Source organism: Elephantulus edwardii, unplaced genomic scaffold, assembly GCF_000299155.1.
Source record: "Elephantulus edwardii isolate Elephantulus edwardi_28Jun2011 unplaced genomic scaffold, EleEdw1.0 scaffold00377, whole genome shotgun sequence".
Taxonomy (NCBI): domain Eukaryota; kingdom Metazoa; phylum Chordata; class Mammalia; order Macroscelidea; family Macroscelididae; genus Elephantulus; species Elephantulus edwardii.
In genome coordinates, this window is record NW_006400127.1 from 687,136 (window position 1) to 706,712 (window position 19,577).

Sequence of the window (19,577 nt, forward strand, 5' to 3'; positions counted from 1 at the left end):
GCGGTTGGCGCAGGATAGAGTAGGGTTTAGAGCTGTTGTGCATAGGGTCGCTATGAGTCGGAAACGACTCGATGGCACATAACAACAACAACAACCGTCTTCATTAACTTTGCTTTTGTCTTGATATTTACTGTTTTGCTGTTTGAACTTCTATGGTTAATTCCCAGGGAATATAAGCCAGCTTTCTGGCCATTACATCTTTTATAATATATATATTCATTTCCTACAGAATCTCTTGTGTCTTAACGTTTTCCTTTTTAATTTCATAGAAATGGCATCCAATTTATTAGACTTGTGTGTATATACTTTGAATAAGGAAGACTAAATAAATAAACATCACTCACTAACTTAATGATACATCTCTTGGGAAACAGAAAAATGCTATTAGTAGTTCATGTTTCTTCGAAACAAAAACATTTATGGTAATGTGGTTTGGCTTTATAGATGAATTAAGAATGCACAATTATTTTTAAGTTTATGTAACTTATGTTCAATGTATTGTCTGAGGAACTGGGAGTGGGAGCATTATTTTGGTTTCCCAGTAGCTCAACAACATACTGAACTAAAATTATAAAAAGCTTAGCTCTTTCACAGATGTAGTAATATTTTAGTTCAGAGTATATTCTCCTTTTCTTTCACCCTGGAACACAACCCAAGGCAAAAAAAAAAAAAAGGAAAAAAAACCCAAAAACCTCTATCAGCAGTACAATAATATCTTTCTTAAATTTGATTTCTCTTGTCATATTGTCTAATTCTAATCATTTGAATTCTAATGTAATGATTTATTCCATGGTGGTGGTGGTTGTTATGTGCCATTGAGTTGTTTATGACTCATAGTGACTCTATGTACAACAGCCCTAAACCCTGCTCTATCCTGTGCCAATCACACTGCCTCTGACACACCCATCCCAATTACCCCAGTCACTGAATCAATCCATCTCATAGAGGGTCTTCCCCTCTTGCGCCGACCCTCCACCCTCCCAAGCATGATGTCCCTCTCCAAGGACCTGTCTCTCCTTACAACATGTCCAAAGTATGCCAGACGAAGCCCCAGAATCCTTGCCTCCAAGGAGTAGCCAGGTTTAACCCTCTCCAGGATGAATCTGTTTGTTTTCTTGGCAGTCCATGGTACATTCAATACTGTTCTCCAGCATCACAGCTCAAAGGTATCAATTCTCCTTCTGTCCTCCCTAGTCATTGTCCAACTCTCTGATGCATAACAAGTAATTGCAAAGACCATGGTCTGTATCAGGAGCACCTTAGTCTCCACAGAGACACCATTGCTCTTGAGTACTTTAGAGAGGTCCCTAACAGCAGATTTCCCCATCGCAATGTTTTTTGATTTCCTGGCTGCTGGCGCCAAGAGTGTTGACCATGGAGCTGAGCAAACTGAAGCTGTGAACCATCTCAATCTCTTCACCATCCATCCTGATGCTGCCAGTTGGTCCAGTGGTGAGAATCTTTGTCTTCTTGACATTGAGCCTCAGTCCATACTGAAGGCTGTAGTCCTTGACCCTCTGCAGCAAGTGCATGAGGTCCTCCTCAGTTTCAGCAAGCAAGGTTGTATCATCTGCATGACGCAGATTGTTAATAGATCTTCCACCAATCCTGACGCCACAATTCTCCTCATAGAGCCCAGCCTCCCAGATAATCTGCTCTGCATACAGGTTGAAAAGGTATGAAGATAGGACACGTCCCTGGCGTACACCCTTCCCAATTTTGAACCATGCAGTGTTACCCTGCTCTGTTCTGACAAGTGCCTCTTGGTCCATGTACAGGTTTCACATTAGCAGGATTAAATGTTCTTGGATTCCCATTCTTCTCAGAGTCAGCCACAATTTGTTATGATCCATGGTTATAAGGGTGCAAATTGTTTCAGACATTAAGGACACACTGATATCAGTAAAGCAGAAAAGCCCTTATTTCATGCAAATAAGAGTGAGAATGCGTGGAATAAATTTAAAAACTAAGTGACTTTCTACTTTCAAGTTAAGACTAATGCCATTGACACAATTTATTTTCATACCTACTTTTGCCCTGTCTGCTTTGGGTCAAACTTTCTCCATAACACCTACCAACAACTCTAAGCTACAAAACTACTAGTCTATTAAGTAAATTTTACAGAGTAATGAAAGGGGGCAGGAGAGAAGAGCTATTTTATACCAGCTCTTGAGGGAAGGCCTCTCCAAGGAGATGTTTATACTGAGGCTCTGTGGTCTTAGATTAACACGTTGCTGCAAATGACGGCAAAATGTGTTTGTAAGCACAGTCGTCAATTTAAAAGTGTGTGGCAACGTGTTAAGGGTCTGTGGATGGAGTTCAGCTCAATAAACTTTTGAAGGAAGAACATTGGTGATACGGGGATTAAGTTACTTGGTTGCTAATTGAAAAGTCAGCAGTACAAAACCACCAGCTTTTTGGTTGGAGAAAACTGCGTCAGTCTGTTTCCATTAAGATTCTGCTTTATCATTCTCATTGTTATTAGGCAAAACTAACTGACAGCTGACCCTCCAGCAGCCTTCAGAGGCAGTAAATTGCACAGGAGACTGCCTGTTTTCCTCTTTTGGGGCAGCTAGTGGATTTGAACCACCCACCTTTGGTTTCACAACACAACTCCCTATCCCTAGACCACCACGATGGTCTAATGAATGGGTTTACGGGTGTTACAGAGGTAGAATTCTCACCTGACACACTGGAGGTCCAAGTTCAATGTGCAGTCCATGCAATACACTTTCCCATAAAGATTGTATACAGCCTTGGAAAGTCTATGAGGCAGTTCTGCCTTTTCCTGTAAGGTTGTTGAGTCTGAATCAACTTGATGGCAATGGGCATAAACTTTAGTAGGAAAAATAATGACCTATTTCTTTTCACTAAGCTCTGACTGAATTTTAGCTTCTCTCCCATTTAAATGTAGAAAATGAAGTCCAGTGTATGTATCTGTCACATTTTGATAAATAGAAACTAAGGTATATTCATATCACATTTTGGTTCTTGGTGTATATCTTGAAATATCATTACTTTGAAATGAAAAATTTCTTAATCACTAGATTTTATTACATATTAATAACTACACACATTATATATTACTGTGTTGGTTATGTATTATCCTCTAAGAAATTGTTCCCAAAAATAGGGATTGAAAACTATATTCCATGATTCCTCAATCAGCCATTTAAACTGGGCTTTTTGCAAAGCAGCTCATGGACATGGCTGACCTTTCTCATGTAGCTGCAGTAACCTCTGGATTAGATGGGGACACCTAGTCCATTGGCCTATTCACAGGCTGGGCAGCTGATGGCTGTGCCACTTGGCTCTGGTTAGCTGTAGTGTGGGGACAGTTGCAATTATGTGAGCTGCAGAGATGCTTAAGATCAAGGCTCAAAAGTCCCATAATAAGGAATCTCTGGTGGCCTAGTGGCAAGAAGCTGCACTCCAATCCCAAAGGTGTGCAGTTCAAATCCACCAAATGCTGCATTGGATAAAGAGGGATAGTCTCCTCCTGTACCCATCGGATCCGACTCAAGGGTAGACAACAACAACAACTATAAAAGTCCCATAATATTACCTCCACTGCATTATGTGTGTCAAGACAGTTCAGAAAATCAATTTAGTCATTTGAGAAGAGACACAACCACAAGGGTGACCTTCAGGGATATGTAATAAATTGGAGGCTGTGACCACAATAATCTACCCAGTTATCATACCATAATTAAAAAAAAATAATTCTAACACAGTTTCTTTTAAAATCCTGTATCTTATTTTATACCCTTTCCATGATTCTGAGAAGAGGCTCCTTGGCTTCACTAGGTTGTCAAGGAGAACCATGGCACAGAACAAGGTTGAGAACTCAGATCTAAAGGCAAAGCTCAGGAAAGAGGAATGAAAAAGCCTCAAGCCTAGAGTAAGCCGACTGACTGGTCTGCGAGATGAGCAAGCAGGAAGAAGCTGCTCTGGCTGGTGCAGAGGGACTGTCTGGGGGCGTGGAGAGGCAGGCCAGGGTCAGGTTTATCTGGGAAATTTGAATACTTTCCCCCTCAGCATGGAAAGGGGTTGTTGCTGTCAACTGTCATTCAAAGATACCCTTGCCCTGTCCTGTGCCATCCTCAAGAACTCTGATACGGTGGAGCCCACCTCACAATCACTATGTCAATCATCTTGATGTGAGTCGTCTTCTCTTTCTTTGACCCCTCACCTTTCTCAGCATGATATCTTTTATTGTGAACTGGCCTCTCCTGACAACATGCCCCAAATATATGAAACAAAATTTTATCATTTTCACTTGCCTCTAAGAAAATCAACAGAAATGGAAAGAGATAAATATTGTATTCAAATAGCATTTTCAGAGCTCTGGTGACCTCGTGCAAAGAAGCTGCACTGCAATCCCGAAGACATGCAGTTCAAATCCACCAGATGCTCTGCTGGAGGAGGAGAAATCTCCTCCTGTACCAGTCAGATCTGACTCGACAGTATGCAACAAGAAAAGAAAAAAAAGAAGTAATTGAATCAAATAGCATTTTTTATCATTGCTAACTTTTGTTGGTTTTCTTGTCTAGATTAAATAAATCCCTTGCTATTCTATATGTCTACTATGATACCAGGGTCTTTTGCTTGTAAAAAAATATATACTTAATAGAGATTTCAAAACCTAGGAAAACCTTGCTTTATATAGTGAGTTTAGTAGGATTATGACTAACAGGTTTATAACAGGATTATATACCAACATTTCATGTTTCATTAATTGAATCATATTTACTAAAAATAATATTCATTAGAAAAATAAGCAGTGTTGTTGGCGGCTGAATTCCTTTCTTTTGGAAGAGTGGTGTTTGTCTTCTTTTTGTTTTTTTCCCCATCGTGAGAATTGATGAATAATTATGGATTTAAGAAACTCATGGAGTAAAAATTTACCACATTAAAAAAAAAAAAAAGCAGTGAAAGTTCTTCCTTTCTTCCTTGCTCCCACCTTTTTTACAGAAGTTTTTGGGGAAGTTGATGAAGCCACTAGACACAGAATAATTTTAGAACTCACTTAAATTGTTTTAACATTGACCCATAGCAGGGCAGAATCCCATTAAAAGGTCAAAGTTGATATAAAGAGAGTGAAGGTTAAGATGGGGCATAGAAATAATTATCAGTTAACAATGAATGAAATAGGCATAGGTAATTTATTATAATGAGAGTCAGACCAGACAATCTGGAAGCTTTCTGACTATCAAAAGAGCCCAGATCTCTTATGTACAAGTGGTGTTACCCTTAGTAAGTGAAATGCCGGCGTCTAAGCCAGTCAATTAATTTGCACAGCCTCCAGATTGATAATTACTTTCCACAGGAGAGCACATAAAATATATGCACTCTAGACATTCTCCAGGAACTCTTCACTATCTAGTTGGAGCTTTTATGATGACAAGACACAGAATAGGTGTAAAGTTGATATTAAAAGCAACTTCACTTTACAGAAGTTAGAATTTTTAGCACCAGGTCAATGATTTGCAAACATTCTCAGTCTTTCGTCATCTTTTTTTTCTTTACTGGTTTGCATACAAGAATTCATATACATGTGTTTCATTCGTGTACATTTTGTTTTATACAATCTTTCATTTGGATTTTGTTTCATACAATCATTTACATACATTGGATTTTATGTAATTAATTGCTATCAATTGATAACTATTATTATCCTATCTTTTCCACTCCTCATTGAATCTTTCTTATTCCTTTACCCACCCCTCCAATCACCTGCATCCACTCACTAAACTTTGCTATACCAGTGATTTCCACCTTTCACCTTTTCCCAGCCCTTTCCCTTTACCCCCTTCCACTTTTTGGACATTTATATACATCTAGCTACATATCTTTTTATTTTTACAATATTGGTGTTATGTAGTATTTTTCCTTATGAAACTGAGTTATTTCACTCAGCATAGTGCTCTCTAGACTCTCCCATGTTATATAGTATTTTCCAAAGTTGTTGTGCCTTAGTGCTGCATAGTATTCTATTGTGTGAATTTACTACAATTTCTCAATCCATTCATTTGTTGATGGACATTTGGCCTATTTTCATTTTCTTTCTGTTGTAACAGTGCTACGAACATAAATGTACAGATCTCCATTTCTGTCTCCATTTTAATTTGCATGGAGTATATTCCTAGCAGTGGAATAACTGGGCCATATGGGATTTCTGTGTTCATCTTTTTGGGTAACTGCCTAACTGCTTGCCAGTGTGATTGTATCATTTTACAATCCGACCAGCAGTGCATGAGAGTTCCTAGCTCTCAACATTGAGATGGCACTCGTTGTTTTGATTTATCTCTTTCTGATTGCTAGTGATTTTTGAGAGTTTCTGCAAGTGTCTGTTCATCAACCAAATGTCTTCCTTTGTGAAATGTCGTCTCATGTCTTTTGCTAGTTTTATTATTGGGTTATCGGGTTTTTGGTGTTTTTTTTGGTTGTTTTTTGTTTTGTTTTGTTTTTTTTTGTGAATGCCCTGTACTATTCTGTAAACTTTCCTTATGAGGCCCTTGTCTGAGATGTCATTGCCAAATGCTTTTCCCCAGTCTGTAAGTCTTCTCAGCCTTTCCCATGTGGTAATCATTCCCAATTATGTGTCTTCCCACTGCAGTCAATAACCTCTGCCCTCTCAAGTTTTGAAACAAATAATACCAATAAGAAATTTCAGTCTCTGACTTAGAATGACTTTTAATTAGTCAGAACTGAATCTGTGACTAAGGAGCTTACAGTTTTCGGTTTGTTTGGGTTTTTTTAAGGATTTGGGGGGTTTATAGTTTGCTGCTTCCATATAAACATAAGCAGAACCAGGGGTAAGCTGTACTGAAGGACCAAGTGAATAGAGAAAAATCATTATGTTTACACAGAGGTGGGTATAAAAACTAGAGTCAGAGAATAACTTGAAGTCAAAGTGAGTAGCACATGAAGCTAAGTGAAGAGCACTTGAAAATGTATGTCAGAAAATCAGGATTTACTTGAAGAAGGGTCTTTTGTTAGGACAGAAAGACACCTTTTCACTTGTTCACGTGATTACAAATGTCAGTACTTTTTCTCCATAGATAATTGTTGTACAGGCTTACATCATTACAGACTAATTTCATATGGTTTTGAACTCAATGGGATTATGCGGCCTGTTAGTCTTGTACCTTACTGCTTTCACTCAACATTGTTGGTTTCTTTTAAAATTTATTATTAATTTCAATGAAAATTTACAGAGACTTTGGATTTCCATTCATTCATTGTTGCACTTTTCTCCCCTCCCAACTCTCCCCCCCAAAACAGTACCCTCTTGGAAAAGTTCTTTCATTGTTTTACAATCCCTCCCCCCAGGTCCACTCCACTATACAGCCTTCGCTCTGGACTCCTGTCATGACAAAAATACCTAATCACATATCCCTTTTAAACAGTTTTCTCCCTCATCTGTTTCAATGCAGTATACATTATTTATCCCATCTTTCTCAGTCTCCCCCCAACCCCAAGATCAGTCCTATTTTACAACAGTAGCACCATGCAGTATTTGACCTTTTGTGACTGAGATACTTCACTCAGCATAATGTCCTCCAGGGTCACCCAGTTTGAATAATATTGCATGAGTTCCTTGTTTTTCAATGCAGCGTAGTATTCCATTGTGTGAATATACCACAGCTTTTCTATCCATTTGTTTGTTGATGGGCCCTTAGGTTGTTCCCAACTCTTTGCTATTGTGGACAAAGCTGCAATAAACATGGGTGTGCATATATCTGCTTGGGTAGCAGTTATGGTTTCTTTGGGGTATATTCCCAGTAGTGGAATTGCTGAGTCAAATGGTATTTCTATTTGCAACTTTTTGAGAAAATGCCATACTGCCTTCCATAGTGGTTGTATTTGTATTTTACACTTCCACCAACAGTGAATAAGGGTTCCAGTTTCTCCACAACCTCGCCAGCATTTGTTGTTTGCTGTTGTGTTAAATTTTGCTATTCTTGCTGGGGTGAGATGATATCTCATAGTTGTTTTGTCAACATTGTTATTAGTGAGGTACATCCACATTGCATTTAGTAGCTGTTTCTTCATTGTCCACCTCTGTAATTTTATATGAACGCTCAACAGACGGTGGCCTGAGAATCAAATGTGGCAGTGTTTCTTTTTTTAAATTTTCTCATATACATATCCTAATATCACATAAGATGAAAATGTGCTCTTTGCTTTCTTCTGTACTTTTCCTACACATTAATCTTTGTACAGATAACTAATTAATTCAGTCTGAGTTTTAAGGAAATAAAAAGCAAAAATTTAAATGCCTTCTTATATAGTAAATACATGTATAAATGTATAAAACTTCTAAATATAGAATTGTAATATGAATCTATATTATAAATAATATCAATCTTTATCTGCACCTTATAATAAAAAAAGAACAAGAACATTTTGTATTATTTATTCTTTTGTTTCTGAGCAATGAGATGGTTTTTCTTATATATCATTATATATTTTGTACTAACACTTAGCTTTACTATTTCTCATACAGGTTTAGGAATAAAAATTTAAGTATTTTATTTGTATTCTTTTTCTCCTATAATTCTGCCCATTTAGACCTAGTAATACACCTTTTGTAAAAAAATTTCAAATGACACAGGTAGATCTGAAACCTTCTTTATTATTATGACTAGCCCAGTCCCTACCCTAAGAAAGAATTACTATTATGATGATTATATTTTTACAAATATACTTGTTTGTGTGTGTTTACACATACATGCCTTCACTTTTAAGATAAATAAGATTCTTAGAGAAGGATATCGTGCTTGGAAGGGTGGAAGATCAGCACAGGAGAGGAAGACCCTGCATGAGATGGATTGGCACAATAACTACAGCCGTGGAATTAAGTGTGTCAGAGATGGTAAGGCTAGCTCAGGACAGGGCAGGGCTCAGCGCCATTGTTCGTAGGGTTGCTGTGAATCATAATCAGCTCAATGGCACAGAACAACAACAATATGTGTGCTAATTTATAATCTGCTGTATATATTAATATGTTGTAGATATCTTTTAGTATATAAAGTCTTTCACATTCTTTCCCAATCTTTGTCATTTTGTTTCATTCAACAGATACATGATAATTTTGCATATTTTTAACTTATACATGAGAACATACAGTGTATAGTCTTTATTATGGTAATTTATGTAATTGATCCACTAATAGCAAATATTAATACCGTTTCTATTCTTTTGTTCAAGTATACAGGGTTTTTTTTGTTTGATTTATGAGAATATCCTTAAGGATGAATTTTACAAGTGGAATCTCTGGATCATATGTTTTTGATAGCATTAGATGACAAAGTGTTGTACGGATTTGTATGGGGCAGTGTTTTACTTTTTAACTTCCATGATTTCATATGCATCTTGTAAAATCTAGAATAAGAGAATTTTGTACTAATTACTTATTCTTTTGTTTCAGAGCAATGAGATGGTGGAATTACAGAGAATACGAATGAAGGATGAAATCCGAGAGTATAAATTCCGAGAGGCCCGACTTCTTCAGGACTATACAGAACTAGAAGAGGAAAATATCACATTGCAGAAGTTAGTGTCCACATTAAAACAGAATCAGGTAAGGTTTAAGGTTACACTAGTGGGTTATACCCAGGTGGATCTGCATCTTCTTGCTATTAAAGTTAAATTTTATCTTTACACCTCAGTGTTATGGATTGAATTGCATGCTCCCAATATACATATTGCAATTTTTAATCTTTATAGATAGAACCCTTGTGACTTGGAACTGACTCAATAGCAACAAATTTATTTTGTTTTATTGAATGGCTGTGCATATACTTCCCTTTGGGCCTGGATTGTTTTTGTTATGTTAATGGGGCAGGTTTAGAGTGGGTGTGTATTGAGCCAAGCTAGCTGACAGCGATATGAGAAGAGAAATGCCAGGCTTCATGAAGATCTATCAAGAGCAGAAACTCAGAAGAAACAAAGACCCTCCTCCTTGAGTAGTGGAAAGAGAAAACCTTTCCCTAGCGCCTGAATTCATTCTTCTAACCTCCTACATGTGAGAAAATACATGTCTCTTCGTTAAAACCACCCATTAATGTTAACTTCTCCTATAGCAGCACTAGTTAACTAAGACCCTCAAAAAAGAATTTGTTCACTTTTAATGTAATTCTTGAAGCTTCTGTCTACAAAAAGTTATGTGACAAGATGTCTCACCTCTCCTATTTCTGTTAAAATTTAAAAGAAGATGGATACTTAAAAAGAACATAGCAGCAGCTATTGTTGAATCAATTATAGATCATAGTGACCCTTCATCAAATGTATAGAACTGTAAATATTTATGGGAGGAGACTGCCCATGCTTTTCAGAAGGAGCAACTGGTAAATCCTTGATCTTGTGCTTAGGGGCCTGAGACAGTATGCACTACAACACCAGGCTTTCTTATAAATGATACACTTACAATAAAGCTCCTTTAGTAAGAAGAATTTTGCTTTACCCTATAACTGCGTTCAGTTAAGATTTAGTAAAATAGAATGGCATAAATTTCACTTCAGAGCTTCTCTCCTTTGAGGAAGGCTGGTGGGTTTGAATTGTCAATCTTTTAGTTAACAGCCCAACATTTAACCAACTACACCATCTCTTACTCGTTCATTACTGTCAGGTCAAAACCAACTCATACCGGATTTACAGGGGGGTTTCAGAGGCTATTAACTACACAGAGAAGGAAGATTGCACATCTTTCTCTTGAGGAACAACTGGTGGATTTAAACTACCCACCTCTTGGCTGGCAGCACAATTTCTTACTCACTATGCCACCAGGCTTCTTTTAAAAAAGAAGAAGGGATTGGAACTTTTAAAAGAGAAATAAAAATAGCATTTACTAAAATATAATCAATGTATTTTTTTTATCTCATTCTTTCCCTTTTAAATGTAGTGGCTATTGTTAGGTACCATCAAGTTGAAACTGACTCTTAGCTAATACTGAAGCAGGTTTTCAGAGGCACTAAATCGCATGCAAGGAAATTGCTTGTGTTTCTCCTTCAGAGCAGCTGGTGGATTTGAATCTTGTTCCTTTGAGTTGGCTGCACAGCTCCTTAACCACTCAGCTACTGGAGCGCCCTTTTAAATATAGAGTCACTGACATTTAGTGTGAACTGAGGGCTGAAAGTACCATGGTTTCACAGGTCTTGATTTGGTTGTAGTAGTAGAACTCACAGTAGAGGAAATTAGACTTCAAAGAATATTTTGTGAGGGTTTTTGGAGGTTGTCCCCTCCCCCATGTCATTGATATGCTTCTCAGGAGCTTGTTAAAATAACAAAGTTTTTGTTATTATTTGTCTCTGATAAAGAATTCAGGGGATTAGAACAGATTTGCTTGCTTGTGTGAATATTTAGAGTGGTATTTCTTGAGTCATACAAAGCCTCATTTCTCTCTGAATGGACACACTCTATCCTGTAGCCTAAAACCAGTGTGCCTCCCTGTAGGCCCTTCCGTGCATGCATGTGGTAGACTAATTTACTCAGGAGGTTCATTAAGGCCAGTATTAGATATTCCTGAAAGCCAACCAAAGTATCCTGTGAGCATTCATTAAGCCAGTTTCAGTGGGGATTTGCACTGTTGGCAGACTGACTACTCTTTAGTCTACGGACTATTTTACCAGTAACTAGAACACGAGAAACAACATTTTAGCCATATAGTCTCTGGAAATCCTCTGCAGGGTCAGCTGTAAGTAGGTTCTGACTCGATGGGAATGAGTTTGGGTTGGGGTTGGTTTGTTGTTGTTTTTATTTATAATTAACCATTCCATAGTCTTCACCAACACCACAATTCAAAGGCATAATTTTCTCCCTTTTGATCTTTCTTAGTCATTGTTCAACTTTCACATTCTTATAAAGAAATAGAAAAATATCATGGGCTGAGTAAAAAAAATAATAAAAAAATATGTTTTTTTAAGATGGGCAGCCACAATGCTGCATAGAAGGATGTAAGATTTCTGACATACTTTGTGCACACTATGAAGAGAGCTCAGTCCCTGGAGAAAGGACATCATGCTGGAAAAAGTAGCGAGTCAGACAAAAAGTAAACAGGAAGATCCTCAAAGAGAAGGATTGACACAGTGACTGCAGCAGTGGGGTTAAGCACAGCAGAGAGTGTCGATGTTGTAGGAACAGAGTTATGTTCTGTCGTACATTGTGTCACACAGTCGGAACTGATTTGGTGGTGCTTAACAACAACAGCATATTTAACCAAAAGGAGCCCTGGTGGCGTAATGACATGGTATACAGCTGCTAACTGAGTGCTGGCTTGAACCCACGAGCTCTGCTCCTGGGGAAAGTTGAGGCAGTCTGTCTCCATGAAGATTACAACCTTGGAAAGTTCTCCTTTGTTCTGTAGGACCACTGTGAGTTGGATCAGTTTGATGGCAATGGTATACCGTTAACCAGACCCATTTTTAGTTGTGATCCCAAGTATAAAATATGTAGGGGCTGCTATTTTGTATTTCTGTTCTGAAAGTGTCCAGTGTCTAAATCGATGAAAGGGACATTGGAACATGTGTTTTCCCTGGGAACACATTAGGATACCTAAAGCAGCCACAGGGACATACCAGTTTACAAATGTAACAGGCATTGTGAAGCAATTCAGTGTCTCAAAGAGGTAAAGATGAACTGGAATTTAAAAATAATTGAGAATTTACAAATTGAGGTATAAAAAAAATATATGCATCTCTGTCTTTGGCATGCTAGTTAAAGTACTCATTTGTGCATTTATCCCAAAGAACAATTTATTCTTGTAGTAAATAACTATGCTTGAATAATTAACAGATTACAATTGATCATGAAACTCAGGAATTACCTTTTGGATGCATTTACAAGACAACTAATGGTATTATGCCTTGGATAGATTTGTTATTGTTCACTTTTATTCATTCAAAGATGTATTTGAACAAGACCATTAATCCTTTTCTAATGACTATTATTATAAATATGTTGTTGTGTGTCATATAGTCAACTGATTAAATAGCACATAGCTGACCCTCCGGCAGATTTTCAGAGGCAGTTTAGTTAATGCACAGGAGGAGATTGCCCCTCCTTCTCCTGCGGAGCAGCTGGTAGATTTGATGTGTGCCTTTGGGATTGCAGTGCAGTTTCGTACCACTAGACCAACAGACATATGTTTTCATGATTTGACTCTTAGAGTGACTCTATCATGACCATGATGAACTCCTAGTGGTAGAGAGAGTACTGGTTGCCTATCAATGACCTTTGTTCATTTCCCTCCCAAAGTATCTCATTTTTAACAGGTCGTATAAAGAGTATTTCTCCACTTTCTTGCTCTTAAGTGTCACGTGACTAGTACTGGCCAGTAGGAGATGATGAGAAGTGATATGGGCAAATTTGAGATATGTTCTTTTTAAAGGAGGGGAAGGCACCCTTTACTCCATCCCACTGTTTGGAACACCATCAGGGTGACAAGCCTCTTTATATGAATTAAAGCAGAGCTAGTAAGGCAACCAGGAGCCTGATTCTTGGATGACCTCACCAAGCAAACACTGCCTATTGGCCATTGACACTCTACTTCCCTATTTTGTAAGGGGAGAATTTGTGATTTTTCTTCTATACTTATGCATTTAAAGTGTTGGTTTTGGGTTTTGCTTCCTCTTATTCAGAAGCATTGTTAAAAGCTGTGCCCTTATTGTGCTATTTTTGCTGATTTATCTTTGAATAGAAAAATGTTTTTGTTGTTATTAAGGTGCCCTCAAGTCAGGGGTAACTCATAGTGACCCCATGAAAAACAGACAGAACCATGCCCCACCCTCACAGTCTCTGACATGCTGAGGCGGTTGTTACCATCACTGTGCTGACCCATCTCATTGAGGGACGTCGCTTTTTCTCACTTTCCAGCTTTCCTAGCAGGATGTCTTTTTCCAAGGACTAGCTATTCCTGTCAGCATGTACAAAACAAGAGATAAAAATGAAGTAATGATCAAAGTCTTTCCTTGGACTGCAGATATTCACAAAATCATTACACAAACATCCCTGAATTATTGGCGAACTGTGCTCTCTTTTAAGTGTTGAACCCCACAAGAGAAATACTAAAGCAATACAAACCCAGTGCCCTCAAGTCAATTCTGACTCATGATGAACCTTTGTCAGGTTGGCAAGACTAAGTCTTCATGGGAGGAGACTGCTCATCTTTCTCCTATGACAGCTCATGGATTCAAACTGTTAACCTTTCAGTTAATAGCCAGAATTTTATTTACTAATTAAACACTAATATCATTGAATCACATATAGTTGGGGGGAAAAGTGATTTCTTGTGTTCTTTTACTTAGCTCTGGTGGCCTAGTGGGTAAGGGGTTACAGTACCAACCCAAAAGCAGGTGGTTCAAATCTACCTGCTACTTTTTGAGAGAAAGATGGTTAATCACCTCCCATGTGATTTATAGCCTCTGAAAACCCACTGGAGGGTCAGCTATGAGTCAGTTCACCTTTAATGGCAATAAATGATTGAAAGAGTTTACTTCGTATCTCTGCCTCTAAAGATGTATATCCTCGGAATTTGGATGGAAGGCCTGAATAGCAGTGTTTTGTTTTCTTTATATTTAAGTGTTAAATACTTCCCCTCCCCCAAAGAAGCCATCCTGTGTTATCCTAAGCATGTGTTATACCACATGTTTTTTTAAAATTCACTTTTTAATGATTGTTATAGATGGATATTCTAGTTTTTCAAATTAAATCTACTAGAGTGTCTAACGGCAGTTTTGTAAGACCCAAATTTTAGTTTTATGAATCTTCTTTATCCTATCTGATTCAGGTTGAATACGAAGGCTTAAAACATGAGATTAAGCGATTTGAGGAAGAGACGGTGCTCCTGAACAGCCAGCTGGAAGACGCCATCCGGTTGAAGGAGATTTCTGAGCACCAGCTAGAAGAAGCCCTCGAGACCTTAAAAAATGAAAGGGAGCAAAAGAACAACCTGCGGAAGGAGCTCTCCCAGTATATCACCCTCAACGACAACCACATCAGCATCTCTGTCGAAGGGCTCAAGTTTGCTGAGGACGGCAGTGAACCCAACAATGATGACAAGATGAATGGGCACATCCATGGGCCTCTTGTGAAGCTGAATGGAGATTACAGGACTCCCACCTTAAGGAAAGGAGAATCTCTGCACCCTGTCTCTGACTTATTCAGTGAGCTGAACATTTCAGAAATACAGAAGCTGAAGCAGCAACTCATGCAAGTAAGAACTGGGGCGGGGAAGGGGTGAATGGGGGGTTGTTAGAGTGAATTTCTTGTAGAATGTTGTGGGGATTCTGGATTCTCCTATCTAAGCCCCAGACTACTATCACTGTCCTAAGTAGTGATTTTGAAAGTACAGTATTTTTAAAGAAAAACTGTAGTATATCCATACAATGGAATACTAAGCAGCACTGTAAAACAGTCAACTTATAAAACATTATACAATATGGGGGACCCTGGAGCACATCATGCTGAGTGAAATATCTCAGTCACAAAAGGACAAATACTTCATAACACTTATAAAGCTGTTATAAAGCAGGTCTCACATGTGGGATTGGGAGGAAAATAGGATAAGAGTGTATAGATAATTACCATTGCATTGAACAGATGAAAGAAAGAACTCCCTGAAATGAATATATGATTAGGCATTACACATATGACAACAGCCCAGAATAAGAGATATATTATTGCAAAGAGGTCTAGGTATGCATGTGTAAGTAATTATGCAACAGTGAATGAATAGTTTAAAAAATGTGACATGGGGGAGGGGGAAAGGAGGGCAAGGGAGTAAAATGTACAACAATGAATGAATGGAAATCTAACGTCTCTGTAAATGTTGGTTAAAATTACAATGAAGACAAAATTTTATTTAAAAAAGAACACAATGCAATGCATGGGAGGAAAAAAGAAAGTACAATATTTTTTAAAAGACACAACAAGATATATTGAAGAGAAAAACTCATTTGTGTTGTAAGAAATTGGGGAAAAAAGAAAGCCTTTGGATGATCTTCTGGTTAACAATAGAATCTAAGAGCTTTATATACAAGTGAAATGACAGAAAACACACATTTCTGTCAAAAGCAACAGTATCCCTAGCAAAGACTAATACATGCACTAATCACTTATCAAGATAGGTAGGTTCCAAAGAGCAGGTCTTGATGTAAAATCACTAGTACACAAAGAGAAGCAAAATGTGCAGGTGGCCCCAGAGCTGAGCCCCTGAAGCTATTGTGCTCCTTGGAGAGCTGTGCTCTGGACCTCAAGGCCTTGTCATCAGGATCTGGGCCCTGTAGCTAGATTAGAGGCACAGCTGGAAGCTCTGGGGCTCTGGAAACTGATGGAGTTAGGGTTCAGAGTGAGTTTTGAAGGTTGCTACTTATACCCATGCTTCCCATAGTCACCCTCTCCATAGCTCCAGCCACCAACTGCTACTACAGAGAGCTCTAAGTCTTGCTGGGGTTAGAGGTCTTAGAATCAAAAGACTAGCAGCTGCTTAGAAGAGGAGCTTAGCTCCAGGTTTGGTTGCAGTATCCAGGCCCCTATTTACTGCCAGTACCTTTCCTATTCTAGAATTAGATCCCTCGAGGTTGCTTGGGTGGCATCCACTTCCTAAACAACAGGCCTCCAGAAAACTCTGAACTTTGATAAATGTCAATAGTTGTAAAGGGGCTTCAGGCCTTTTGTTCATAGGGTTTCTATGAGTTGTGCTTGACTTGAAGACAATCAACAACAACAGCAACAACAGGTTGCTTGAATGTTCAGATCTTTCATTCATAGGGTCACTATAGGTCATCTACGACTTGATGGCACTTAACACCATAACAGCAGGTTGCTTGAATAGAAGGGAATAGCAGTGACAACTTTTCTTGACTTTCTCCTAGGGTCCTTCCTTCTCAGAAGGATTTCCTCAGAATCCACCTCAGTTACCTGTCTCACATGAAGAAATGCAATGGTGTACTGGCAGTGGGAATGGGAGATCTGCAAGAGTTTGCTGCTTCAGCTGCAAGCCTTGATAGACATGATGACTCTGCAGGTCAGGGGCTGTGTTCAGGAAAGAAACTCAGATTAATGACGAAACTAGTCAGCAGATTTTTTTACGATTGCCATAAATGCACAATGTCAGATAAGAGATAGTTGCTAAGTGAGGAGTTGGTGTAGCCGCATTTCTCAGGAAGGCTTTAGAAAACATAGGTACTTTCTGTGTGCAGACCATCTCGGGCACCAGTAGGACTAAAAATATAGATTCCTACCTTATTGTGAGCTAGGCCTTGAATTTTTAGCACCTTCGAATCAAATGTGAAGCGTCCCAGGCTTTAATGCTACCTCAGGGCAAAATGGCTTTTCTAGTTTAAAGTCTTATCTCTGCCATTCCTTAGGTGAGTGCTGATGGAAATGGTCTCTGAAGGAAGGCATTCCCACCATCACCTCTACCACCTCCTGGAAGTTCATTGTTGTTCTTGTGTGTTGTCAAGTCAGAACTGACTCATAGCTGACCCTTAGCAGGTTTTCAGAAACAGTTACGTGCTCAGCAGAAGATTGTCCATCCTTTCCCATGGAGCAGTTGGTAGACTTGAACTGGTTTCCTGTGGAATTGAAGTGCAGTTTCTTACCACTAGGCCACCAGACTGAGCTGCACAGCAAATCTACCTGGAATGCTGGTTTAACAAGCTTGTTGTTGTTTTTGTGTACCATTGAGTCAGAACCGACCCATAGCTGACCCTCCAGTGGATTTTCAGAAGCAATTAATTGTATGAAAGGAGATTACCCATCCTTCTCCCACGAAGCAGCTGGTGGCCTTGAACTGCATGTTTTCAGGATTGCAGCACAGCTGCTTGCCACTAGGCCACCAGAGCTCCCTAAAAAGTTTGTTAGGTGCCTAAATTTGTGGCTTACTCTTGAATCTGCTAGTTCTCAAGGCTTACCAAGTATAGGTCATGAATTGAGGCTCTGAGATGTTAGCAGTCACATCCAGGTATAGCAAATATGGCTTATAACTTTCTGACTCTACAGAAATGATGACTGAAAATGAAATTAGCAGAAATTAGTCAGAATCATAGGTGATCTATGGGTAATGACTTGGGGTTAGATATGTTCTGAAATTAAGAAAGTTTCTAAATGTAGAAAGAGAAATAGTATGTAACCTAAATTTACTAATAACCTGATCAGTGGTTTGGACTGCCAAAAGAGAATGAGTTTTCCAATATATAGTTTAAGTTAAACTAAAAGAGCATAATCACTGGAAGAAAACAAATATCACACAAATCTTTTACCTACAGGTTTTGGTTCTCTATAGATAATTTCTTGGGGCCAGATGAATTAGAATTAGCATGCTAAGTGGAACAGAATTAGAATGCTAAGTGGAACAGGAAAAAATACAGGTTGAAGCCCTATTGGAAATGCAGTCTTCTTCCCAGAAAACAAGGACAGCATACACATTGCATAGAAACCAAATCTCAGCAGTACCCAGTTTAAAGATGGCAGCAACTGTGTGACTTAAAATGTATGCTCACTCTCTACAGGCTTGACAGAAATCCATGTCACACTTCAGACTCCTAAAACGAGTCTTCCTTGCCTCCCATTCCAACACTTCAACCTGTTCCGGTTAGCATTCCAGATCATCTCAATTTTTTAATTTAGTTTTACTTCCTGGGCCATGACTGAATCAGTTGGACTTCGTTCAAAGCCCAGAAAGAAATTAAGAGTTTATTCTTGTTGATTAAGGATAATCTTTTCAAAGCAGCACATAGCCTAGTAATCATTTCCTACCTACCTTAGAAGGTTTTATGCACATGAGCTATGCTTTCCCATCTGATGTAGTTTAGCTAATTTGAACTGGAATCTTAGATCACTTGCTTCACATCCACAACTAGTCTCTATGATGCCTTTTTTTAAAAAAATAAAACACTCAAATTTATTGCCACTGAATTACTTCCGATGCAGACTGTCTTTCATCAGATTTCAGAAGCTGTAAATCGCAGTGGTAGGTATCTGCCCATGTTTCTCTCTAGTAGTTGCTAATGGATTTGAACCACTGACAAAGTACAGCCTTTGTGTTAACCATGCAATTGACTATGCCTGACACCAAGAGAGTTGACTTTCCTTGGAATTTAAAATTTAAACTTACTGCTGTCAAGTGGAAACCCACTCATACCTGACCCTCTAGTGTGTTTTCAATGCCTGTGAATCACACAGGAGGAGCAGTTGGTACATTCTTCCAGGTATCATACTGCCATCTGCTGGGAAAGTATAGCAATAAACATCATCTACTACTGTTCAACACTGCTTCCTGGTGGACAAGCTGCATATATTGTTATACCATCCAGGGAGAGTGTTGTGGTGACCAAATGGGATGGTGACTAAGAAACTATGTCTAAGTTATAAAACATTGAAAGGCATAATTGCTAAACTAGAAGTTTCTCTCACTTTTTGAGGTGTCAAACAGTAACTTTTACTTCCAGTTACTATATAAGCCATAGAAACTATAGAAAAAGGCAAGTGATTGGGAAGGGTGAAAATTTGAACAACGACTGAATGCAAATCCAAAATCTCTGTAAATTTTCATTAAAATGAATAATAATTAA

General features: G+C 38.5%; 1 protein-coding gene across 3 annotated transcripts in view; it reads left to right on the top strand.

Annotated features, from left to right (window-relative positions):
- The window catches only part of BICD1 (bicaudal D homolog 1 (Drosophila)), a 312,684-nt gene that overhangs the window by 225,974 nt on the left and 67,133 nt on the right, over positions 1-19,577 (top strand). For all 3 annotated transcript variants that reach the window (XM_006902178.1, XM_006902179.1, XM_006902180.1), the window contains exons 3-4: positions 9,437-9,589; positions 14,792-15,217. In XM_006902178.1, coding sequence (XP_006902240.1) covers positions 9,437-9,589; positions 14,792-15,217 — 579 coding nt within the window. The remainder of the gene's footprint in view (positions 1-9,436; positions 9,590-14,791; positions 15,218-19,577) is intronic.